General features: G+C 43.4%; 1 protein-coding gene across 5 annotated transcripts in view; it reads left to right on the plus strand.

The window, feature by feature from the left end:
• Positions 1 to 27280, plus strand: part of grin2aa (glutamate receptor, ionotropic, N-methyl D-aspartate 2A, a) — a 338560-nt gene that overhangs the window by 125897 nt on the left and 185383 nt on the right. For all 5 annotated transcript variants that reach the window (XM_068056407.1, XM_068056404.1, XM_068056406.1 and 2 more), the window contains exon 3: positions 5494 to 6086. In XM_068056407.1, coding sequence (XP_067912508.1) covers positions 5494 to 6086 — 593 coding nt within the window. The remainder of the gene's footprint in view (positions 1 to 5493; positions 6087 to 27280) is intronic.

The raw sequence follows: 27280 nt of genomic DNA on the forward strand, positions 1-27280 counted from the left end.
ATACTCAAGTAAGGATCTCCTCATAAACTATTTCTGGTCTTTGTACGTCAGCACAAACCATTTGTGGTGCAGTCATCCGGTGTCTCCCATCTTCTGCAGTATTAGCTCAGTTAGTTTCCAGAATTTACCTTATCTCCTCTTCCTGCTGTGCAATCCCTTGGAATTGTGTGCTATCATTTCTCACCCCTCGCCAGGATTTATTTTACACATAAACACCTGCATAAAAGTAGGGTGCAAATTAACGTTTTAGGGAACACTAGGGTAAATTTTTATCTTTACCACATGGGTGATAATATGGCAGATTTTCTAAAATCTGTTTACTTTTCATTCTATTGAAATCAATAGAATTTCATTAAGACAGGCCATAATGACAGATTGCGTGGCAAATGGGAATGGAATGGAAGTGTAGATGGATGAATTCTTCTGAGTATATAGCAAGTTATATTAGCAAGTTAACACAAGCAGTTGAAGGGGACAGTATATTATGTCAAAGACCTCAATAGAATGAAAATTCAAATAGGTTCTATAAAAGGCGGGCGATCTGCCTGTCATACAGTCCAGGTAGTAAAGATGAAAATTTCATCCTATTAAATTTTTATATAGTGATCAGAGGTCCTATCCTTAATTATTCAATTTTCCACCTAATGACCACACTCTTCACTTTTAGATCAGACCCGACATTGCTCTGATGGTAGAGATTATAACATCTCATAATGATGTGTATAGTCTCCAATCTTGATTAGCTTGTCCCCTTAATGGATGAATAATTCTAATGGATAACTTGGGAAAAAAGGGGAACATTAGTTATAGATCTGTTCACATAATATATTGTTCCCTTCAACTGCTTGTGCTGACTTGCTAATATTCATAAAACCTAGATGAATTCATCCCATCTGCACTATCATGCCATTCCCATTTACAACATAGTCTGCCGTTATGGCCTCTCTTAATGAAATACAACGCTCATTTGTGCCATATCTGAGCATAATTTTGTGCTCATTGGACTATGTCAGTTGGAGCTAGATTTAGGCTGTTTAATCTCATTTCATTTAGAGCCCTTAACAGTTTTCAGGAACATAAGGCTTTCATTTAGGATTGAATGTACCTCAAGTCCCATGGGTGAAAGAGTTTCATAGCCAATTCTCCTGTCCCACCCTCATTGCTTTGTTTAAGAAATTAAATTCAATCCATGTAATACTGCAAGAAGCTGTTGCCAACCGGAAAACTTAAAAATAGAGCTGACCCACCGAGAAATACAGGCATGTGACAATGCACCAACTTTACCAGAGAAAATTTAACACACTACCAAGAAAAATGCAAAAAAGATGGTCGTCTGATATCTACTAACCAACTATAAAATACAGCATCCCTCCGATCTCGAAATTCCACTTTGAAGGTGAGCAAAGCCTCATCTAACATGGCACATACTAGCTTAGACCAAGTTTTGCTCATGCTAACCTTGAAATTGTGCAAAACAAACACTCGAGAAAATAACACAGCACAATAGTGAAATTCACCAGGACTGCTGAGCACTTGGCAGAAACTCAAGCACACACTCACCCACACACTCCCACACGACCCAGCCTGCGACCTTGCAATTTATTCGGCATATGGGAAATGTTTAGTGTCTTATTATCTCAATAGCCCAGACGCATATTGCTTTCTTTGACCTCCAGTACAATGTAGAGTTGATTTTAATTTCATTAAAAGTTAATTGTATCACATAATGTGTATAATTGCACATTCCTTTTTCTAACCAGTGTTTTGAATTCAAGAAATCAAAATTATGTTGAAATTGGGCTCAACATTTTTTTTAGTTAAAAGAAGACATTTATAAGCATATTATACAATATGCGAGATCACAGAACAGGTTGAAGACCGAGAACTGAGATTTGCAAATGTTTTTCATTTAATGCAAAAAAGTTAGGGCTTTAAGAATACAGTTAAAGATACACAAGAAATAAAATGGATTTTGAAATGAAAACACGCAATCTATTTATATAAGCAAAAATGCTTGGACAGGGGGCACTGTAACAGGAACATATTCATTTGAAACACCGGCAAAAGTCGATTGGATTTGATGGCATCTAATTTGCATTGCAAATTTGCTACAATACAGATTGTATTGAGTCAAATCCTGTGAAATGTGTTATGTGCAGATCCTTTGCCAATATGTTGTGCTTACTAAACCTAGATCTGCAATATGCAGCACCATTTTCTTTGTCGTCTGGAATGAACGATATACAGATGCTCTGTTTATTCTTCCAATATTTCATCAAACGGGTGATAGAAATACACATCAGAAAGCTGATGAAACCTCCAGAGGGAAGCGATTACAATTTATTCTTCAGAATTTTACATTACATGCGCTGGGGTAGTTCATTTAATGCTTCCGGCAGGGTAAGCTGCTGCCAAGTAATGCTCATTTCTGTTCAGAATTGCTTCATCTTTTGTGCAAGAAAAGGTGGAGGGTTGATTTAATAGATGTCTTTCAAATTATGAAGGGGTTTGATAGCATAGATGTAGAGAAAATGTTTCTACTAGTGTGTGAATTCCCAAACTAGGGGTCGTAAATATAAGATTGTTACTAGTAAATTTGACAAGGAATTAAGTGGGAGAATGGAACTGAGTTAATTGCTCTTTCAGAGAGACGGTACAGACATGATGGGTCGAATGGCCGCCTTCTGCACTGTAACGATTCTGTGATTCTTCACCCAGCGAGAGGTTAGAATGTGGAATGGGCTACCACATGAAACAGTTGAGGCAATTAGCATTTAAGAGGGAACTAGATAAGTACATGAGGCAGAAAGGAATAGAAGGATATGCTGATTGGGTTAAATGAAGTAGGGTGGGCGGAGGGTCATGTGGAGCATAAATGCCAGCACACACCTTTTGAACTGAATGGTCTGTTTCAGTGCTGTAAATTCTATGTAAAAGATAAGCCTTGGAAGGCCAGTACCTATTATTACATAGATCGTACATTTTGAAACTGGGGTGCCCAGATCCTAGAGATTCGTGAAAGGAGTCCAAAGATTCTGTGAGATCATTAGATCTCTGTCTCTCTCACCAGATCTCTGCATTTTTACTTGTTTGTTGATTTACTACCATGTTATTTTGGATAATGTAAACCAACAAAGATATGTTTTCTGCACCTATACTGTAGCACCTTTGTCATTTGGATTACTGATGCAATCTTTAAGAAATTAGGACAGAAACTCCTCAGGAGTGCCTCAAGTTTTCAGGGGAAAGTTGGATATCAGTGACATGGATATTCATGAGGAATAATAACATTGGAATGTAATATTTGTTTCCAAAATTTAATTTATTTTAAATGTTGATTTTTAAAATTTATTGTGTCTTCTAAAAGGCTAGTGAATTAAATTTCTGCCATGGCTCTGTGGTCTTATTCAGTGTATTGTATAGCTGTACAGACAGGCTCATTCACTGGTGTATGTTAAATTGACTGATCTCAATGAGGGTAGCACAGGGTTGCTCTTAATGCTCCTGGGTTAGTGATGGGGGAAAACAGACCAGTCGCTCACACTTAAATGCTATGAGAAGTGTACACATATAAAAGTTGGCCAGAATGTGATTGTGGACATGCTCTCTCACCGTTCAATAGCCTGCCGGCATTCACTAAAGATGCAGGTGTATCCAAAATTTTACTAAAAGTTCCCAGTGTTTGGTGTAAATAACCCCAATTTTAACTTGGGGCAGGAAGTGGGCTGGTGGGGGCAGAAGCCACCTAAAACAGATGTGAAACGGCAGCTAGCTGGCAGGGGGAACATGAGTTCAGGTGGCAGAAGGTTGCTGTTGCGGACTGAAGGAACAATCCCTGACACTTATATAAGCCACTTGTAGGTGAGGGTCCTGGTGTAGGGGAGCCCTAACCTTTCCCTGCAGGGTCGACTCCTAATTCTTCTGGTCCCAATGGAAAAGTTTTTAAAAAATGATTTACCTTTTTGGTCCTCTTCTGGCCCTGACTCCTCTTTCCTGCGAGGTTGATCTGGTGGGGAAGCCACAACTGCTTTCCTGTGTTTAGGCACACAGTTAAAATAGCAGTTGGGCCCCAAATTACATCATCGGAACCTGATCCTCATATTTAAAAAAGGACCCTGTTGGTTTCTGCCAAGTGTCTTTCTCTCCTACTCAGAAGAGCAGGTTAAAATTGCAGCCTGTGGGATCAGTGGGGCATGTCAATAGGTGTCCCACGGATGATTGTAACTGTCCACATGTACAGTTTCTACTGCGCAAGCTGGGTTAAAATCACCCTTAATACTTTCAAAATGACATTGGGAAGGAAGTATCACATTAAATCTATAGTGCAATGATTTTACCAATGATAAATCTTGAATCCAGAGTGTTTTGGTTTAGCCCTAAATCTGGACAGAAGAATCTGAATCTTGACCCAGTTATGATCCTTTGGATGCAATTATGTATCTTTGCTTCAGCCAAATGGTGCAACGCATGTTGCAGTTTGCGGATTTGTGTATATGCTTCCAATGCAGCTTTAAAATTATCTTAAACTCTTTGCCCTTGAACCAATGCCAGTGATTGCTGCCAAATGCTTTGAATGGATGCTGAGAAGCTCCTGCCCAAGTACTGGTAGCAAATTGTAGTGAAAGACATAATGAGTTAAGAAGGATTAATAGGCTCAATTGAGAGCATGGTGACTATTACAAATGCAAAGTCATTTTACTTAATGAAAAATTGATCTTTGGGCTTAAAGGTTAAGAAAACTTGTCAACCATTACCTGTTGAATAGTGCTGATTTTTAAAAATTCTTCCATTGGTTGTGGGTATCACTGGCAAGGTCCATCCCTAATTGCCCTTGACACCTGAGTGTAATGCTAGGCCATTTCAGAGGGCATTTAAGAATCAACCACATTGCTGTGGGTCTGGAATAACATGTAGGCCAGACCAGGTAAAGTTGGCAGATTTCCTTCCCTAAAGGACGTTAGTGAACCAGGTGGGTTTTTATGATAATCAATGGTAGTTTTGTGGCACCATTACTGAGACTAGCTTTCAATTCCAGACTGCCATGGTAGGATTTCAACCCATGTCCCCAGGGCATTGGCCTGGAACTCTGGATTACTAGTTCAGTAACACCACTGTCTCTGCGCGCCACCACCCCACCCCCCGCCCCGCCTACCGCTTAATATCAAAACAGTTCCACACCAGATTGCTGTGTTGTTGAATGGGATGTTAACCTTTTTATCTCTCTCTGCTCCTTTAAGACACTCCTTAAAACCTGCCTTTTGATCAATCTTTTGGTCACCTGTTTTAATATTTTCTCATGTGGCTCTGTCAACTTTTGGCTGAAATTGTTTCTGCAAAGTGCCTTGGGTCATTTTACCACATTAAATTTGCCTATGAAAGTTTTTGTATACTTTTCCATTGGCTTTTCCATTAACTGATGTATACAGTGAATCTTACTGACTGTGTTTGTTTTCGAAATGTTACCATTAAAATACTTCTTAATTCCAATTGCAGGATCAGAAGTCGACATTTTTCCAGTTTGGTGCTTCCATTCATCAACAGGTTGGAGTGATGCTAAATATCATGGAAGAATATGACTGGCACGTGTTTTCCATTGTAACCAGCACCTTCCCTGGATACCACGAGTTTATTAGTATATTAAAAACTACAGTTGAAAACAGTTTTGTGGGCTGGGAGCTACTCAGCACCATCACATTAGATGCAGTTGACGGGGATTCAAAGGCTCAAATCCAACTGAAGAAAATACAGTCGTCGGTCATTCTGTTGTACTGCTCGAAAGACGAAGCTGTTTTCATACTTGAGGAAGCCCGTTCGCTGGGCCTTACAGGCTATGGTTTCATCTGGATTGTGCCCAGTTTGGTAACGGGTAACACGGACATCATACCAGAGGAATTTCCAGCTGGGCTGATTTCTGTGTCGTACGATGAGTGGGACTATACCCTTACAGAAAGGGTGACAGATGGTGTTGGGATCATTACAACAGCTGCTTCTGCCATGATGGAACAATATGGATACATTCCTGAAGCAAAAACAAGTTGCTACGGCCAATTGGAAAGGAAGGTTCTTCCATTCCTTTCACTGCACAAGTAAGTTTCTGATGTATATGCTTCACAGTTCTGCTGAAAAACTACAACACCATATTTAAAGCTTCCATATTTAATTCTCTATTAATGACAAACTGCTAGGATGTGAAGAGAAAAAAAATGCAAGGGATAGATTTTGCAGGACAGATGATGCCTCCCTTAAGGCTGACTCATGTGAACTGTTCCTGCACATTAGAGCTCTGGCCAGATGTACAATAATATAGTAGGACTTGGGTTCCTGCCTTAATGTGGGTTTCTGATCAGAGCCGCTGACTAAAAAGCCTGGTGCTTCCACACATGGGAGAAGGGAACATGTGAGGATTTTTTCACCTGATGGTACTTTTATGCATTTTCTCGCCACCAAGTCAAAATGGTAATTAAAGAAACTTTGAAGCAGGCCATTGCCTGTTCACTTAGCACGGAAACTGGAGTGTAATGCCAGGAGACCCGGAAGGGGGAAAGGAGAGAATTGTAAGCGTATTATTTTTTTAAAGAATCTGCTTAAAACACAAGTGTGGAGAGGGGAGTGAATAAAGACCAGGTTGAAGGGCATGTGAACAGCTGATGCATTCGAAGTCTGGGTTATCTGAAGGCTCACTTGTTAAAATCAGTTATTGTTTCACTGATCTGAGTAATACTGTTTATTGTGCAAACATTTTGACGTTCCATTGAAGACTGGGCCATTGCCAAGCAGAGTCATCTTGAGAAGTTTTGACATAGTTTCTAAGTTTTCTACGGGTGTTATGATTGCCTCTAAATTTATTAATAAACTTTATTTATTCAAAAAAAACTACAGTTACAGATGACTATTTCCAACTTGCGTCTACTCATCTTTCCACTGAGAAAGTATGGCAGTATAATGATGTCCTGGTTTCAACAAAACTCAAGAGAATTCAATAGGTGCTGGAAAAGGAAAAATTTGCTGGGCGATGGAGCAGGAGTGGAACTAATTGGATCATTTTCTCAAAGAGCACAGGCATGATGGGCCAAATGGCCTTCAGTGCTGTATGATTTTATGAATTCTATAATATTTTGGGACTGGCTTGCTTTGCTCAGTTACAAAATAAATGAACAATTTATCCTGACTTATCAGTTCAGCGACAGTTATGCTATAGGCTTATTTGTCCTTATAAAAACAAGGTTGCTGATTGAAAACCATAATCCTAATAACATTTCTTCTCCAGTTTTGTAAACTATGCCATTATCTACAAATCACTAAAAAGAGCACATCCATTTTGTATATGGTTTACTCATAGCTTGTTTCTAATGTGATGCAGAAGACAGATGGTACCAATCATTATATAATAAAAACAAGAAATGCTGGAACCACTCAGCAGGTCTGGCAGCATCTGTGAAAAGAGAAGCAGAGTTAACGTTTCGGGTCAGTGACCCTTCATCAGAAACCAATCATTGTTCGGGGAACTGTGGTTGAAGGGCAAGTCTGATGATTGATGGTGATGAATTATTAAGACTAAATGGTGACATTTAGGATATTTAAATTTTAACTGCTCTGGTGCAAACAACTTATTGCACCCAGGTCACAAGCAGTTTATTTTTTATAAACCCATGGATCACCATCATGCATGCTGTTTATGTAACATATTTTAATTCTGCAATGGCACCCAAAAATATCTGGGTAGCTGCAGACCTGAGGAAACCTGAAGATGATTGATCTGAAGGTGACTAGTAAATGGGAATCAATAAGAGCAGGATTTTCCACTGTGGTGGAATTAGGCTGCAACAAGGCAAGCCGCTCAGTAACTTCTGTCTGTCTGACAGTGCTGTGATTGACTCTGCCAATTTTCCAGGCTCACCCTGATTTGGGATAATATTGGAGGCTTCTGGTGGGATTCTTGGCTGTGTCAAGGAATCCTGCCTTAGAGGAGGGAAGAAAATGGCCACTGCAGGACATGGGTGCTTTTATATGGCATTCTTGTGGGCCAGGAGGAGTGGGATGGTACCCCAGATCCTTCCGAAGATTTCTGCCCCCCCCTCCCCCCACCCACCTGGCACTGGCCTTGCCTCTCCTTCCACCCACTAGGGTCAGGACTGCAAATCCCACACCCCCCAACCCCCACACTTACCTTATGCTAGGGACCCTGTTCATTGCCGTCTGACACCATTTCACTGGTCATGGCATCATTCCCGCTGGCTTCAGGCAGGAAACAGATCTGAAAAATTGTAATGAGGTTCAGCCATTAAAATTATCTGGGCCTTACCCCATACCTGGTTTCTGGGTGTACTGCCTGCTTTGGGCCCCTCTTGTATTGATCCCATTACCGAGTTAAAATCAACCCCTATTATGGTGTCAGTAAAGAAGTATTAGAAAAACCTACACTATGCAACCTTGAAAGAAGGTGAATAAGATGGTACTTTGTGAAAATGTGTAAGTAAAATAAAAATGGTAATCTGAAGCAATGGCCGGAATTTTACTCTCGTCAGAGAGGAGCCGTCCACTGACCAAAATGTCGGTGGCAATCCCGCCTCCGCCTGGCCCGGGGAACCAGTCTGAAATTTATAGTCCTCAGGCTCTTGATTGGTCTGAGGCAGGACTTTCACCCCTTTGACCCGGAAGTCCTGCCTAATATAGCTGCTGGCCAATCAGTGGGCTGGCAGCTCTTAGTCCCAGCAGCACCACTGGAGTGGTGGCCACTAATGGGACTGCAACCCAGCTTCCACATGAAGAGGAAGGACGGCCCCGGGAAAAGGTAAGTTTTTGGGGCCTCGCCGGGGGTGTTCGGTTGGGCCCCAACGAGGCAAGGGTGGTCGATTGGTGGGTCGGTGGGGGAAGAGTTAGGCATTCGGGGTGGTTGGGGATCCGCGGGCGGCCCTCCATCAGGCACAGGGTGCCTGATCATGAGGGCCCCCTTCCCAGGCCATCAGAAAGCCACCTACTTTTAACAGGTGGCTTTTCTTGGGCCTGGGCCACCGACTTCCCAACGGTAAAATCCCCATGGCAGCGGGCGGAGGCCCTTAACTGGCCGCTAACTTAAGGGCCTTGATTGGCATGGGGTGGGCAGGCCGGTTTTTGCCACCGCTGCCATGCATAAAATGGTGGTGGAGGCTGGAGTGGGTCAGGAAGGGTCCCCCGAGCCTCCCACTCCATTTTACGCACCCACCACCCCCCCCCCCCCCCCCCCCACCACCATCCCACACTTTGGAGGCTGCGTAATATTCCGGCCAATATTTCAATTTAAAACATAGCTCCAAGGCAAGGGGTCATCAGTACAAACTAAGAATTGGCAAGTAACTCACCTCCTGATCTCACCAAAGGCTGTCCACCATCCACAAGGCACAAGTCAGGAGTGTGATGGAATACTCCCCACTTGTCTGAATCAGTGCAGCTCCAACAACACTCAAGAAGTTCGACACCATATAGGAAAAAGTATCCCACTTGATCAGCACCCCATTCCCCATTTTAAGCATTCCCTCTTTCCAGTACCCACAGACAGTCGCTGCAGTGTGTACCATCTACAGGCACTGCAGCATCTTGCCAAGACTCCTTCGACAGCACCTTCCAAACCTGTGACCTCTGCCACCTAGAAGAACAAGGGCACCAGATGAATGGGAACACCACCACCTGCAAGTTCCCCTCCAAGTCACACACCATCCTGACTTGGATGTCGCTGCATCAAAATTCTGGAACTCCCTCCCTAACATTACTGTGTGTATTTACACTACACGACTGCAGCGGTTCAAGAAGGCAGCTCACCACCACCTTCTCAAGGGCAATTAGGTATGGGCAATAAATGTTGACCTTGCCAGCAATGCTTGCATCTCATGAATGATTATGAAAAAAGTTCAGGACTGATTCAAGAAGCACTGGCAAAATTGGGTCACTGAATGGCAAGAAAGTTGATGAATAGACTCCTTAGTGGAATGGCGAAGGTAAAAACTCTGGAATGATTCCAGAGTTAGAGGCCGTGATGTAGGTTTCTATGGAAGGATAAACTGAATGGGTCGAATGGCTTCCCTCATCACCACAAAGTTATTTTCACAGCTGATTCCTCTATTAGCTGTTTAGACATGAAGGTAACAGAAAATGGAATTTTAAAAAAGACATTAATGTGATAATACCACAATATAATCTCCAAGATTCTGTTTAATGCAACATGTGCGTGTGAGCACCTAAGAACTTACAGATGTTGGCTTCAAATTTCACAGGACTGGAGAGGGTGGAAAGCCTGATTTCCAGCTGGGAATGTGAGGTCAGAATTTGTTGCCAAACCCTGTTAATCTTGGATTCCATCCCATTTGTACTGGTCCTTTATGTTCTGGTGGGAATGGGGAGTCAGGAGGGCATGCTGTGCATGAATCTTTAGTCAGCTGTCCTTATTTAAACGGGTGTGTTGGGGTGAGTTCATTGGCTAAACTGCAAATTTCATTATTTGTGCACTTGGAAGACCTTAGCAAAACACTTGCCAGCGACAGTTCACCTGAGTACCTTTTGAGCCTTTCTAAAAGACCCACACCTTACCTAAACTCTATAAACAATTCTGGAGTGCATCGATTGCTTCCTGTAGGCACAAAATGGCTCCTTATGGAACAGACGTTGATAACTTGTATCATTCTATCCTCCTTCCAGTGGATGGGTAAAACTCTCAATGTTGAAAAATATCCATTTATTATAATGATATATAAAAATCTTAGCCCCAATTTTAACTTGGGGTAGGAATGGCGGGTGTGGAGGGCTGAAGGAGGCACTGAACTTTTGGCGAAAATGTAACATGAGGCCTGTGAGATTTTAACTTCCAGGCTTCATTAATGCATCCTAACACTGACTCTCATCCAAAACCTTTCTTGCTATCAGATTCACTGCTAAGTTATAAACTGTGCAGGACAACGGCATTCACATCCCAATGCCATTGAAGTTAGACAAACTGCGCCAGTGGAGTGCGGGCATTCCCTTGCCTGAATTCGGCCAAGTCACAATGGCGGGAAGGCAGAGATGGAGAAATGGCAGTTTCTTGCGGCTTTCCACCAAAGTTCAAGCAGGAGATTGCAGAAATTATGGTTGTATGTTTTTATGTGAGATAACACCAATATACTGAGGTGTGCTGTGCAAATGCAGCTTGCATAACTGATGAATTAAAGACGATCACAAGCCAAATGCGATTTTGTAGAAATTTAGCAGTGAAATTGGCAATTCCTCATGAGTTTCTTGTTTTCAGCAGTGTTCAGTATCATTTCTGCTTGCCTGTGCAAATGCACAAATGTAACATGACAGCAGAGCAATGGTGGTTGATATAATGTATGTGCTGCAGACTTCTTGATGTAGTAACATTTAAGGAGGGTTGACACTACACAAGCAGTATGATGACTGTGGTGATATCTGTTTTTATTTATTCACACCTATGGCCTGTCATAGCCCACAGTGAGATGATAAATATCTTCTCTCAGGAGGCAGACTATGACCCACTCGTAACTTTGTTGCTCATGAATTATCTAGTTGGCTAAATTCGGTGATATTAATTGTGTCAGACTGCTGGCCTCGCTTTCTCGCGATAGTTGTTGGATTGAAAGTATAGGTACCCACGATAGCCCTTAGAAGTATCCTCTGTCTCTAGCAATAGCCAATTGAGTTATTTTCCTCTCCTCTAAATGGAAGCTGATAATGCTGAGAATGTGGTGAAACACACCTAGATTTAGACACAATGGAGAAAATTTTAACTTAGAAGGTTTTTGACAAGAAATTACTCTAGCGGGTTAATTTCAATCCCGGCAGGGGCCACATGAGGCCATGGCAATTCTACCCACTGGGCCTGATTTAAATGCCAGAACAGGCTTGAAGAGGACTCAGAATGATTGCCAGTAAGTGAAGATCAGATGGCCTTCGGCTGCACACTGACCTTCAGGTAAGTTCTTCTCCTGCCCCCACTGACAGTTTTAGATGTACCAGAAGAACCTCTTCTGTCTACTCACCAGCTACAGACCTGCTTCAGCGCAGCAGGAAAGTCACAGGAAATTCCCTGCTCAAGTCTCACTTAAAATTACATCTGGGCCCTGGATCCAATTCGCATAAATTTTTGAGGCTCCCGCCTCCTTAGGTGACCATCTCATCTGCTTGCAAAGCCCTGCAAGTTAATTTCACAAATGGTCAGGATCTGAACATGTTAGTAACTTGCACCCTTTTAACTGCCCACCCGCCTGGTTTACATTGGGCATGTTCAGTTAAAATTGACAAAAATATCTGTGTTAGAAAACTTCCAAGCCTGTTTGTGAAGAAGACGCTGAGACCAGGATGCTTAGGTAGCGACTGTTTATTGCTTGTCACAAAGCTTACTTCTCCACTCCTAATTACCCCTAGCCAGTGCTGGCTGGCTCTTCTTTCTCTATACACATTTGAATACAATTAACTAATCAACACCTGCTCACCCTATTACCTTGAACTACTGGGTATTTATCATCCATTAATAGAATTCCAGACCCTAACAATCTGTGCCATAGGGTGATATTTTAACACATTCAAAACCCATCCATTTGCACAGAGTTAAAATTGGGCCGATTGATTTCTGGAAGAAAAGAGCTTAGCATAGTGTCTTCACATGATTTAAATATTTTGATTAATCCTGACTATGAAGTGGTCAATTATGGAATCAACTGTAGCATTGGAGCACATGCATGTTTACAGATGGTATTAAATAACATAATTAAGTAACTGATTGTATTAAATAAACTAGTGGAGTTCTTTAAGGCCTAATGGATGTCGTTAAAATTATGAAAGCATTTGATAGAGTAGATATAGAGAGTTGTTTCCAATTGTGGGGGAGACCAAAATGAGGGGTCATAAATATAAGATAGTTAGGAGAAACCTCTTTACCCAGGCAATGGTTAGAATGTGGAACTTGCTGCCATGTGGAGTAACTGAGGCAAATATCATTGATGCAGTTAAAGGGAAGCTAGATAAACACATGAGGAGGAAATGAATAGGGTTAGAGGAGGTAGGGTGGGAGGAGGCTCCCATGGAACATTAACACTGCCATAGACCAGTCAGGCTGACTGGCCTGTTTTTGTGCTTTGAATTCTATGTAAAATATTAGAATTGCTGGTAGAATGTATGAGGTTTTTGTTATTATTTGCTTAATTATTTAAGATTTTATGGAATGTTTTTCTCTGTACAGTAATATGAGTAATTTGATTGCAAAATACAGTGAAATTAAACCCAGTATTTATGTAATTCAAAGCATATGATTCAGTTGCAGAGTTCTATTACTGACCATCACGCCACCTGTGGCTGAGGGGATAAGAAAGCTTGCTTAAAAAAAAAAGCATAGAACTGCCCCAATGAACTCCACCTGTATATGTTAGGTGAATTAGCAGAAACTGGAGTATCTTTCAAGGACATAATCTCATTCAGAGCTCAAATGAGGTTTACAAATCGTGAGCTTTCTTCTCATGGTTTGTGACACCATCTGAACCCTTCAGTGTTGTCTGATAACATGTTGTAAATTTGTGCTGTAAAAAGAAATATATTCATTTTACTCACAAGAAAGACCTTTATAATTCAGATGTTATGCCTTCTGTAAACTCTCCCTTTGAGTCCCCTCTAAATCTTAGTACTCCCTGTTGTGTGAAATCTATATTTAGATAAAAATGTAAGAATACAGTAAATCTATACTCATATCTGAGTCAAAGTGACAGTAACTGATGAGGGCACCGAGATACCTGTTGCCTTTTAATTCGCTGGAATGCTACCACTTACGTAACAAGTAAGAAATGGGCAAAGATCCAAACTGTAGAGCTGGATGCCAGACAAGTGGGCTTGCAACATCCTGAGAAGTCTTTAACATAACAGATGACATTGATCATCAGGCAGTCATTCTTATGCAATCCCACACAGCTCACATCCACCTCCTTGAGGAACACTGTAAATGTACTGATGAATGGACAAGCCCATTATTTGCTATGTTTATATTCCCATATTTGCCATTCAGTCTATTAGAATAGTGATATTGTGCCTTGGTAACATTTAGTAACAAGCTGAGGATGCTGAAGAACTTTGAGCATTATTTTCACAGCATTAAAATTGACATTTTAAAGGGGCACCGTCACCATGACAATGGATCTTGTAAGTTGATTTGCAATGTTTATGAATGGAAGATATTGGGCTGGATTTTAAAAGCCCACCGTCGCTCCGAGTGGCCAGCTCAAAAAATGGTGGCCTGCACACGGGGGTGGCACACTGAAGAGCCACCGCGATCTCCCACGCACCGGCTCATTTAGATAGCCAGGGCGGCCTGGCCCTCCCAATCACATGGAGGAGGCGGGCTGTCTGACGTCAGCAATGGCATCAGCTGCCTGTGCGCAGGCGCTGGTGCCATTTTTAAAGAGCAGCCAGCCCTACAGGCAAATTTGAATTTTTAAAGTGAACACCCCAAAATTTACAAAGCAAAATTATAATGCCCCTTTCCAACCCCCCCCAATAAAAATTACAGTAAGTATTTGCCCTTCCCCCCGCAAAACACTTACCTTTGAATTCTGACCCTCCCCCCAGACTGCACAAAGTTGCAAGTTCACCCCTCCGCACCATCCTCTACACTGATGACGCTATTTGACCCTGTCTGCCCCACCCCTCAGTAAAAATCGTAGCTTCTCCCACCTCCCCACCAGTGTCTCACCTGCTTTCCCCAGGCGGGGAATCGAAGGCATGGGAATGGCTGGCCACTGTGCCAAAGATCGTGGCGGGCCCGGAAGATTCAAGGTAAGTAGATTTAAATTTATTCATCTCATTAATTTAAATATTGAAATTGAGGTCCCATCGCTCAGTGGCGGGGGGGTGGCCGCCACGGAACCTCGCTGCCACTGGGAGGATTGGGCCTGGCCCTCCCGGTGTCGAGCTCCGTGGCAGGCCTCTGCCAGAATGATCTTCCGGACCCTCCCGCCACACAGCCTGATGTCAGGAGCTCGGTAAAATCGAGCCCATTATCTACATGCTGCCCTTGCTGATATTATTTGAAAGCACAGCTTCAGATTCCACATGTATACTGAAGCACCCAGCTCTATCTCACTCTCCACTGCCTCTAAATTGTCAGACTGCTTGTCCAACGTCCAGTACTGGATGAGCAGAGATTTCCTCCAAGTAAATATTGGGAAGACTGAAGCCATTGTCTTTGCTCCCCACCACAAACTCTGTTCCCTATGTACTGTAGCTGGATCAAAATCCTGGAGCTCCCTTCCTAACAGCACTGTGGGTGCACCTGGCCCTCATTGACTGAAGAAGTTCAAGAAGGCAGCTCACCACCACCTTCTTAAGGACAATTAGGGATGGGCACAAATGCTGGCCTTGCCAGCAATGCCCACATCGCATGAAAAGAAGATTAAACAAAAATTCCATTCCTCTCCTGGGCAATTGTCTGAGACTTAACCAGACTATTTGCAACCTTGGTGTTGTATTTAATCTAAATGTGAGCTTCAGACAAAGACCATCTATTTCCACTTCTGTAACATTGCCCAACTTCACCCCTGCCTCAGCTCATTTCCTGCTGAAATGCTTATCCATGCCTTTGTTACCTCTAAACCTGGCGATTCTAATGTATTTATGTCTGGTCTCCATCTTACACCCTCCATAAATTTAAGTGTATCCAAAACGCTGTTGCCCATATCCTAACTTGCACCAAGTCCTGTTTACCCACAATCCCTGTGCTCGCTGACCTACACTGGCTTCTGGTTAAACAACACCTCGATTTTTAAATTCTCATCTTGTTTTTCAAATCCCTCCATGGCCTTGCCCCTCCCTATCTCTGTAATCTTCTCCAGCCCGACAACCCTTCGAGATACCTGCATTCCTCCAATTTTGGCCTCTGGTGCATCCCTGATTTTAATCGCTCCACCATTGGTGACTGTAACCTCACCTGCTGAGGCTCTAAACTCTGGAATTCCCTCCCTGAACCTCTCTGTCTCTCTTCCTCTCTTTCCTCCTTCTGACGCCTTAAAACATACCTCTTTAACTAAGCTTTTGGTCATCCGCTCAAATATCCCCTTATGTGACTCTGTGTCAAATTTTGTTTGATAACAGTCCTGTGAAGTACCTTGGAATGTTTTACTAAGTTAAAGGAACTATATAAATGCACATTGTTGTTGCACTGGTGTCATCAGTAGTTCTTTTTGTATTTTAGCCTTATTAAAATCTCAGATGGAATCACACCACAGCACAGGTTAGGAGCATGCAGGCAGAGAGGAAATGGGTGACCACCAGGCAGTCTAAGAGAACCAAGCAGGGAGTGCAGGAGTCCCCTGAGACAATCTCACTCGCGAACTGGTTTTCTATTTTGGATGCTGGTGAGGGCAATGGTTCCTCAGAGGAGTGCAGCAAGAGCCAAGTCCGTGGCACCAAGGGTGGCTCAGCTGCACAGGAGGGGAGGAAGAAGAGTGGAAGAGCAATAGTGATAGGGGATTCGTTAGTTAGGGGAACAGACATGTGTTTCTGGGGCCATAGATGTGACTCTCTGGTGCCAGGATCATGGATGTCACAGAGCAGCTGCAGGACATTCTTCTGGGGGAGGGTGAACTGCCAGAGGTCGTGGTCCACATTGGTACCAACGAGATAGGTAGGAAGAGGGCTGAGGTCCTGAAAGCAGATTAGAGGGAGCTAGGAAAGATTAAAAAGAAGGACCACAATAGCAGTAATCTCAGGATTACTCCTAGTTCCACGTGCTAGTGAGCACAGGAATAGGAGGATTGATTGATTGAACATGTTGCCGGAGAATTGGTGTAGGAGGGAGGGCATCAGATTTATGAGGCATTGGGTCCCTTACTGGGCCAGGTGGGACCTGTACAAGATGGACTGTTTGCATCATAGCAGGGCCGGGACAAATATCCTTGCAGGGAGATTTGCTAGTGTTGTTGGGGAGGGCTTAAACCAGATTGGCAGGGGGATGGGAACCTGAGAGGGCATTCAGATTGGTGGGAAGCAAAACTGGTAACAGGAAGTAGAAAAGTAGTAAGTGAAATTAGAAGACAGATGAAGAGAAGGCAAGCATCAAATAGGATCAGAATACGGAATAATGTTTAAAAAAAAAGTTAGGGGAACACTATCGGAATGCACACAGCATTCGCAAAAAGGTAGATGATTAGGAAGAATAGGCAAAAAGGAAAAGGAGGTGGGGTAATGCTCTTAATAAGGGATGTGATCAGTACATTAGTGACAGATGACCTTAGATCGAAGGATCAAGATGTAGGATCAGTTTTGGTAGGAGTTGTTTATAGGTGACCAAACGGTAGTGGTAATGTTGGGCATGGTATAAATCAGGAAATTAGAGATGCATGTAACATGGGTAATATAGTCATGATGGGTGACTTCAATTTGCATATAGACTGGGTAAACCTAATCAGGACTAATGCCATGGAGGATGAATTCCTGGAGTGTGTACAAGATGGGTGGCTGGAGCATTATGTTGAAGAACCAACTAGGGATCGAGCTATTGTAGATTTAGTATCAGGTAATGAGAAAGGGCTAATTAATATCTTGCTGTCAGGGAGACTTTGGGATATAGTAACCATAATATGATAGAATTTTACATTAAATTTGTGTTCCAAGAGGTTTTATTTTTGTACTAAAATCTCAGAATTCTGTGTATTTTAAAAACTGAAAAAAGGATTTTCAGTGGACTTGGACACCTGCAAATAACTGGAATTTTTGGATGTTGACTTTGTATACAATAATAGGAAAGCAAGCAGTTTCAAGGTTGCCAACCAGGGGTTTCACCTCCTCAAAGCAACACTTTGAATGACAGTGGAGACTCTGTCTGGTCTCATGATCGGCTCAGGAGGGCTTGTTGCTTTCACTTTGGACTTTTAAAAAACAGTGAGTTGGACAAAGAGCAGGCATTTTGAAACTTAGACCTGACCTGCCTGGAGACTAGAGAAAAATACCTCTCTCTATAAAGGAGACTTGCATCTCTTGAAAAGAAATCCTGCATTTGGAAGATGGCAGATTCCTATTGCCTCCTGTCTCTGAAGAATTCCTGCATCCAGTGTGGTTCCTGTAGCCTCCTGTGTTTTGGGAAATCCTGGAGCCCGCAGAAAGCTTCTACTGCTGTGTTGCTGCTGTGAGTCCTGAGCAGACCAGTTGCTGCATCCGTGCTGAAAGACCTGTGTGATGCCTGCTAGAGTCAAATTGCCTTGAATACCTACCCATCAAAGACTGTTCATCAACCTCATCTGGAGAGACTTCAAGTGGCATCTGACTATTCGACTCTGGGACACCACACCATACCGAAAACAGTCTACCAGAACGTGATGAACTGATTTATTTTTATTATTCCTTGTATTCCTATGAAACAGCTGTAAACCAAAATCCTTTTTCGCTGGTTAACCATTTTTTTTGAATGTACGGGTGTGTGCATGGGGACTAAGGAACTTTTCATATATATAGATTTATCCCGTTAGCAGTTAAGACTTATTATTTCTTTTCTAATAAATAGTTAATGATGTTGTTTGAAGAAACCTGGTTTGATCTGCATTATTCTGGGAGACAAATTGAGTGCCTAATTTGGCTATTCTTCAGTAGGTGGGAAACTTTATTGATATGCTGTGACCTGTGGAGTAGTGGGCTCCCGCCTTGGTCGTAACATTTGAAAGTGATAAAGTTCATTCTGAAACTAGGGTCTTAAATCTGAACAAAGGAAACTATGAAGGTAAGAGGGGTAAGTTGGCTATGGTTGATTGGGAAAATACACTAAAAGATTTGATGGTATCCAGGCATTAGCTAGTATTTAAAGAAGTATTATATGGTCTGCAACAAATATTCCTCTAAGACACAAAAACCCATCAGGAAAGATGAATCAACTGTGACTAACAAAAGAAGTTAAAGATTGCATTAGATCAAAGGAAGTCGCTGATAAGATTGCCAGAAAAATTAGTAAGCCCGAGGATTAGGAGCAATTTAAAATCCAGCAAAGGATGACCAAGAAACTGATAAAGAAAGAGCAAAGAGAAAATGAATGCAAACTAGCGAGAAACATAAAGGCAGACTGTAAAAGCTTGTTTAGGTATGTGAGAAGGAAAAGATTAGCAAGGACAAATGTGGGTCCATTACAGGCAGAGACAGGATAATTTATAATGGGGAATAGGGAAATGGCAGAGAAACTAAACAATTACTTTATGTCTGTCTTCACGCAGGAAGATACAGAAAATCTCCCAGAAATACTAGGGAACCAAGGGATTTGTAAAAATGAGGAACTGAAACAGATTAGTATCAATAAAGAAGTAGAACTCAAAAAATTAATTGGTTTGAAAGTTGATAAATCCCCTGGACCAAATGAACTACTCCCAGAGTGTTGAAGGAGATGGCTGTAGAGATAATAAATACATTGGTGGTTATCTTTCAAAATTCTAAAGATTCTGGAAAGGTTCCGGCAGACTGGAAAGTAGCAAATGTAACCCCACTATTTAAGAAGGGAGGGAGAGAGAATGGAGAACTACAGAACCCCTGTTAGTTTGACGTCAGCAGCAGGGAAAATGTTGGAATCTATTATAAAGGATGTGATAACTAGACACTTAGAAAATAATGAAATGATTGGGAAGAGTCAACATGGATTATGAAAGGGAAATCCTGTTTGACAAACCTGTGGAGTTTTTTTGAGGATATTATTTGGGGCGCACAGTGGCGCAGTGGTTAGCACTGCAGCCTCACAGCTCCAGGGACCCGGGTTCGATTCTGGGTACTGCCTGTGTGGAGTTTGCAAATTCTCCCTGTGTCTGCGTGGGTTTTCTCCGGGTGCTCTGGTTTCCTCCCACAAGCCAAAAGACTTGCAGGTTGGTAGGTAAATTGGCCATTATAAATTGTCATTAGTATAGATAGGTGGTAGGGAAATATCGGGACAGGTGGGGATGTTTGGTAGGAATATGGGATTAGTGTAGGATTAGTATAATTGGGTGGTTGATGGTCAGCACAGACTCGGTGGGCCGAAGGGCCTGTTTCAGTGCTGTATCTCTAATCTAAAAAAAAAATTACCTGTAGTATAGATAAAGGAGAACCAGTGCATGTTGTATATTTCGATTTTGAAGGCTTTTGATAAGGTCCCACACAGGAGGTTAGTAAACAAAATTAGAGCACATGGGATTGGGGGTAATATACTGGTATGGATTGAGAATTGATTGACAGAAAGCAAAGAGTAGGAATAAACGGATCATTCTCAGGATGGCAGGCAGTGCTGGGGTCACAGCTGTTCACAATCTATATCAATGATTTGGATGTGGGGACCAAATGTAATATTTCCAAAATTGCTGATGACACAAAACCAGGTGGGAATGTAAGTTGTGAGAAGGATGTGAGGAGCCTTCAAGGGGACTTGGACAGGCAAAGTGAATGGGCAATAACATGGCAGATGGAATATAATGTGAATAAGTGTGAGGTTATCCACTTTGGTAGAAAAAACAGAAAGACAGAATATTTCTTAAACGGTGAGAGGTTGGGAAGTGTTGATGTCCAAAGGGACCTGGGTATCCTTGTTCATGAGTCAGTAAAAGCTACCTGCAGATGCAGCAAGCAATTAGGAAGGCAAATGGTATGTTGTCCTTCACCGCAAGGGGATTTGAGTACATGTGTAAAAATGTCTTGCTGCACTTGTATACAGCCTTGGTGAGACCACACCTGGAGTATTGTATAAGTTTTGCTCTCCTTATCTAAGGAAAGATACACTTGCCATAGAGGGAGTGCAACGGAGGTTCACCAGACTAATCCTTGTCTTATGAGGAGAGATCGAGGAAACTGGGCCTGTATGCTCTATATTTCGAAGAATCTGAGGTGATCTCATTGAAACTTACAAAATTCTTACAGGGTGTGACAGGATGGATATAGATGGGGTGTTTCCCTTGGCTGGTGAGTCTAGAACCAAGGGATATAGTCTCAGAATAAGGGGCAAGCCATTTAAGACTGGGATAAGGAGGAATTTCTTCACTTAGAAGGTGGTGAAATTTTGGAATTCTCTACCCCAGAGGGCTGTGAAAAATCAATCATTGAGCATGTTCAAGACAGAAATTGATAGATACTCCTGCTCTTATGTTCCTAAATGCAGCTAAATGGAACCCTGGTGCGATTTCCTTGGCCTCTGATTTTTAAAAGTTTTTTTGAAACTTACCTGGTCCAGCTTCTGAGGTCTCCTGCACGACCCATCAGCGACCATTTCTCTGGGTAATGCTGCTGAGGCTACAGAGCTGCTGGCCCTCTGATTTAGCTGGCAGCATTAGGAGTATCATAGATGCACTTGCCCAATATTTCAAAGCACAAACCCATTCTGTTATGCAGCAAATTTTAATGCTACTCTACTCCATCAATTCTCTGCATTTAATGTTCAGTAAGGCAACATTAATATAGTATCAAGTATTGTCACTGAAATGTTATGAATTTTTTAGTGGCACATCCTCATCAGCAATGATAACAGAGGTACAAAATATACATATATATCTTTAAACATTCGGTAGATGTTGTTCTTCCAAAATCAAGAATCTTAAAGGTGAAATGATTGGTACTGTTAATTGGAATGCTTTCTTTTTACCCCCAGGACCTTGTTTCAATATAATTCTGACTCTACTGACTGGGAGGGATCCACTGAAAACAACGCTCGAGGGAGTCTCAACCCAGTTCCTAGTGGACAGAGGTCCACAAAATGGTGCCAAAAATTAGCATAAAGCTGCACTAAATTGGTAGTTTTGCTCAGAGGTCACAAAGATAGATGTGGAGAAATGGAAATGTCACATCACTGGGTTTGGGAGTTGGTTTCAAAAAATCATTAGGGCAGAGTGAGTACACAGAGGACAGAGCAGGCAGTTTAGAATGGGGAAAGGCCATTCAATATATTCATTTTGTTCCTTTCTGCTATTATGGATTCAACTTTTAACCTCTTGAGGAAATGTTTTGTAAAGTTTCTACCTCCTCCAAGGGTTATTGAAAACTCTAACCTTATAACTTTTGTTATTTATATACCAGTTCCCAAAGAAGGGACTTCATCTTCCAATTATATGTGCTATACCTAACATAGGAGTACTGCGTGTAAATGGTAATATTTCAATCTTTATTGCTGATGTGTCTCATGTCAATGGGAGAGGGTACGAGCCAAGGGATAACAACATATTCAGAGCTTTATGATCCTTGGCTCTTGTTTGCAAATCCCTCTATGGCCTCGCCCCTCCCTATCTTTGTAACCTTCTGCAGCCCTATAACCCTTCAAAACCTTTGTACTCCTCCAATTCTGGCCTCTTTCACATCCTGATTGTCTTTGCTCCTCCACAGGCAGCTGTTCTTTCAGCTGTCTAGGCCCTAAACTTTGGAATTCCCCCCTAAATCTCTGCCTCACTACCCCTCTTTCTTCCTCTGAGTTGCACCTTCAAACCTACATCTTTGACCAAACTTTTCATAACTTACCGTAATATATGGCTTGGTTCAAATTTTATCTGATTACCTTCTGTGAAGCACTTTATTATATTTTACTACATTAAGGATACTACATAAGTGCAAGCTTTAATTGTTGTTTTGTTGTGTAGCAGTTTAGCTGTTGTCCGGTTTAAACTATTATGAAGAACATACTTTGTATTTTTGAAAGTCTGATACATCTTTGACTTCCTCTCAGCAATTCGTTCTTGCATCTGTGAGACCCTGTGAACATCCCCGATAATTAAGTTTCAAACTGCTTTATAATTCATCAATCTCTGTTGATTTTTAACAATGAACCTAATGTACTGAGTGCCCTTCAGCAGTATATCTTTTGATATGTATGCTTTCTATTGTACACTCCTGCAGGATATGTGTGCCAAGCAAGTGCCAGGTTCACAATGTACTGCAACTGGGTTTGTGAGTCCGGTGCAATTCTAGGGTCCCAACATGGAACTGCTTGACTTAATTTGTCCTTTTAAATTACCACTGATATTACTCATAAGAACTTCTCTGCTTTACGGCACAGTTGTGCAGAGAACAGAAATGTTTTATCATTTCTTTTTGCAATGAAACTATTGGCAAATACTTTGTTTGCAGTAATGGACTGACACCAAAATTTACTGTCGCAGCTCAATTTTGAAGGAGCTGTCAGGTTACTAGTCTGGTAACAGGGCTTCCAAATAAGGCGGCGATGCATTGTGCATCATCTCGCATAACAGTAGGGAAGTGTTAGCTCATAACACAAAGAGAGTAGAAGCTGAGTGCTGATCTGGTAAAAATGATGTACAGGAATGTACAATAGAACCAGTAGGTCCCTCTTTTCTTCAGGTTTCACTGTAGCAATCTATCTTCTTTTAAATGTATACAATCAGGGTGGGTTCTAATGGGCAACTGCCCATTTTAATCAGTTAACTCTCCACCACCGGATGTGTGGTGGTACAAGACATTCATCCATCACCAAATCTCAAGAGTAGGTCATTTACATAACTGGAGCAGGCAGCTATGGAAGTTCAACAGAGGTGTCCATTTCAATGAGGTGCCAGAAAATTGGAATGGCACCCACTGTTTCAAGGAAAGGATATTCAGGACCCCGTTAGCCTGAAAATGTCAGTGCCAGAAAAATATTTTTTCCATAATAAAAACAGAAAATGCTGGAAATACTCAGCAGGTCAGGCAGCATTTGTGGATAGAGAAAAAGTTAACATTTCAGGTCTGCGACCTTGCATCAGATAATCAATATACCATTTACTACACAATCAATATACCTGTAAAATCACCATTCAGTTGCATCCTTTCAAAGCTCAAATGCTCAGGTATTACAATTTCAGACTTGTTGTAGATATCTTCAGTGGCATCAGTTGCTCACTTAAGCGTTTTGAGCTTCTTTCTTTTAGTGTGAGTTGACTCACACTGCCCTATAAATACTTAACATAATATTCAGTACAACAGTAACCTAGGGATGTCCTTGGGGTATGAGCTACATTTTTGGGTCTGGCTGGGGTCAGGGAAGGAGATGGATGGGGTTCAAAAATACCGGTCAGTGTGCCAGTTTCCTGATGCCGTTCCCGGCGCCGGTGATGTTCACCAGGGCAGGGGGACAGTGGGATCATGATCCCACCTGATTCCTGATTAAGGCCAATTAAGATGCTTGAAGAACTTGTTAATGGGTTGGGGGGTGCGGTTGAGACTTTCATGGGGGTGCACGGGCTACAAGCTATCTGGGGCAGACCAGGTGAAGGGAGGCAGGTACACATGACACAGCCAGTCATGGCTGCCCTATGGAATTACCCTGCGCCATGAAGATGTAATTGGCACAGAGGGGGCTCGGCCATTGACAAACAGATGGCCTTGGAACTGCACAGGTGGCAGGGAGAGTTGGCAGCCAGCACTCTGACAGTGCAGGGGATCGTTGCCCTCCTGGCATCGTAGGGGCAGAAGAGCAGGAGGCAAGGATTCAAGGACAATTGAGCAACCAGCTGACCACATGGAAGGCAGCAGCTGGAAATGGGGGCAAGACTCTTGGAATTTGGGCCCAGTGGCGATGAGGAGCAACACACTCTGCAGGAAGGGCAGAGCCCTGGGCATCAGGAGGGAGAGGAGAGGAACAAGGGGCAGGAAGGACATGGGTACCTCACCCTCAGCATAGGATCTACTGCAAAGAACGAGCCACCCGTAGATCACACAGACCCAGTGCTGCAGGAGACTATGACTCTCCAGGCAGATGGTCACAGACATCTGTGCCTCTTCGCCTAAGACCTTGAACCTTGCAGTACTGGTCGCTATGCCCTGCCAATAGCTGTCAAAGTCACTATGGCATTGCACTTCTTTACCTCTGGCTGCCTCCAATGATCAGCTGTGGATCTTGGTGGCATCTCGCAATTGGCAGCACACCACCGCATCTTGCAGGTCATTGATGCCCTATTTGTGAGAGCTGGACAGTACATTCATTTCACGACAGATGAGGTCTCACAGGAACAGAGGATATTGGGTTTTGCCACCTTCACTTTTTTCCCCCAGTTGCAGGGAATCTTTGATTGCACCCATGTGGCAAGTGACAGGCCAGTGTGATTCATCAACAGGAAGGGCTTCCGCTTCCTCAACCTTTAGCTGGTCTGCAATCGCAATAAGAACTTCATCCGTGTGTGCTCTTGCGTTCCTGGCAGCTGCCTCCAGGATTCCAGGCCTCCACAGATCTTCACTCCAACCCTGTTTGTGAATGTATCCTGGGAGAATAGGGATATCCCTTGGAGATGGCTACTCACCACTCACCCGAGACAGAGGCACAGAGGTGATATAGCCAAAGTCATCTCACTAGGACAAGCATTGGGCAGGCCATTGAGCTTCTTAGGATGCGATTCTGGTGCCTGGTTGGGTGGCGTTCTCTAATACCCTTTGCAAGGGTCTCGGTCATTATGGTGGTCTTCTGCGCTCTCCATAGCATGGCCCTCCAGAGAGCTTTGGACCTTGAGGACAGTGGGGCCCTAGAACAAAATAGCACATTAGAGGAAGAGGAGGAGCAGGAGGTGGGAGAGAAGGATGAAGTGGAGGCAGAGGGGGACAATGCAGAACACCAAGGTATTAATTGTATATCCATTGTGCTTAATTATATGCAGGTGAAGGGCATTAATTAGGGTTTTACTTGAGCACATATAAAGAGGCATTTACTAAAATTGTGGGCTGGAATTTCACACCCTTTCCCCCACCCCAGGAGTGGGCTGGGAGGCGTAGGGGGAGCATAAAATCAGATGGGATGGCGGGGAGTGCCATGCCCTTTGTCTACCTGCCTCCACTGGTCTTTTACCTGCCCTTCCCACTGATCCTGGTATTTAACCAGCTGCGAGGGGGAGGGGAGGCTGCTCACGCCATGTGGTGAGGCCGCCAGGTATTCCCCAGTGGCCAGACTGTGGGCTCCGGGGGAAGATGTCCCTCCTGTTTGGGCATCCTGTACCCCACAGAGCCCCCCTCCCCAGTGGCAAGGACTGCCCTGGCTTGAAAAACCCCCTCAGCCTCTTGATCACCACCCACCTCCCACCCCTCGTCAAGGCCGCCTGACTGGCCCTGGCGAGCCTGCCCCACGTATCTTTACTCTAGTCCTCCGGCACTGCTCCTGGTCCTGGGCCTACTGCAGTCACAGCGGTGGGCACCACTCCCCATGGCACTGCTGGCACTGAAGAGCTGTTGGCCCTCTGATTGACCAGCCGCTCTTGGAGGCAGGACATCCTGCCTCAGTGGCACAGAAGCCCTGATCTCCAGCAACGAATTGCCTGATGACCGTAAAATCCAATCCAGGCTTCCAGGGTCGGCAGACTTTCCAGATGGTGGGCAGGGCTGCCGCCTCCATGTTACATCATGTCTATTGTATGGCTGAGTTAGCAGGTATATGCTTGTAATATTTCAATGTCAATAAATGTCAGACTGAGTAATGATTGGCTCAAGTACTATCTGGCTTGCTGGATTATAACCTGGCAGCAAAGGATGGTTGCCTAAAGATAAGGTTGCAAACTAAGAAAAAAATATTCTGGCAGAAGACTACAATCCTAGTAGCCATTGTCAGAACGCAAGTGTAAATTGTCAGGGTGTGATTACCCTCCTATGTTCTGGACCAAATGACAAGTGGAAGAATGACGTGGATATGTGGACACGGATGACGTCCCTACCAATGCGGAAACAAGGTATGGCCTTGGCATTGTCACTTGCTACCTGAAGTAAAATCAGAAATAAAGGGGGGAATTTTGTGCTGTCCCCCGCAGCCAGTTTGGAGGCGGGGAAAGCATAAAATCGGGTGGGATGGTGGCGGGGTTGGGAAGTTCCTGCCAACATCCCACCTCCACCAAAATTTAGTCCGGAGATGGAAGCCTGTGAACGGCCTATCCGTCCCGCCAACAATTGAGGCTCTTAACTGGTCAATTAAGGACTTCCTCCCGCTGCAGCCGCAATTAGCCATGCGGTGGGCGGCCCTGTCACTGCATAGGAAGCATGGTACGAAAAACCGTGCGGGCTGCTTCCCAGCTTCGGGGGGTGGAGGGGTTTCCCTTGTTAAAAGGCACAGTGCCTGATTGAGGGACCTGGCATTGGGAAGGGGAGGACCACTGAGAGCCACCCCCTGCCCTTGCTACTGAGCCCCCTACACCCCCCTCACCTGCAACCGCACCCTGCCAAACCCCTAGCACCCTGACCTACCTGTGACCTGGGTCCAGTGATTTTTCTCAGCCTCCAGTAGGTGCTTCTCCAACAGCTACCACCGCGCTGCAGCTGCTGACCTCTGATTGGCTGGCAGCTCTCCACGGGCGGGACTTCTGACAACGGGGTCCTTGATCCTGTGGAA

Source organism: Heterodontus francisci, chromosome 24, assembly GCF_036365525.1.
Source record: "Heterodontus francisci isolate sHetFra1 chromosome 24, sHetFra1.hap1, whole genome shotgun sequence".
Taxonomy (NCBI): domain Eukaryota; kingdom Metazoa; phylum Chordata; class Chondrichthyes; order Heterodontiformes; family Heterodontidae; genus Heterodontus; species Heterodontus francisci.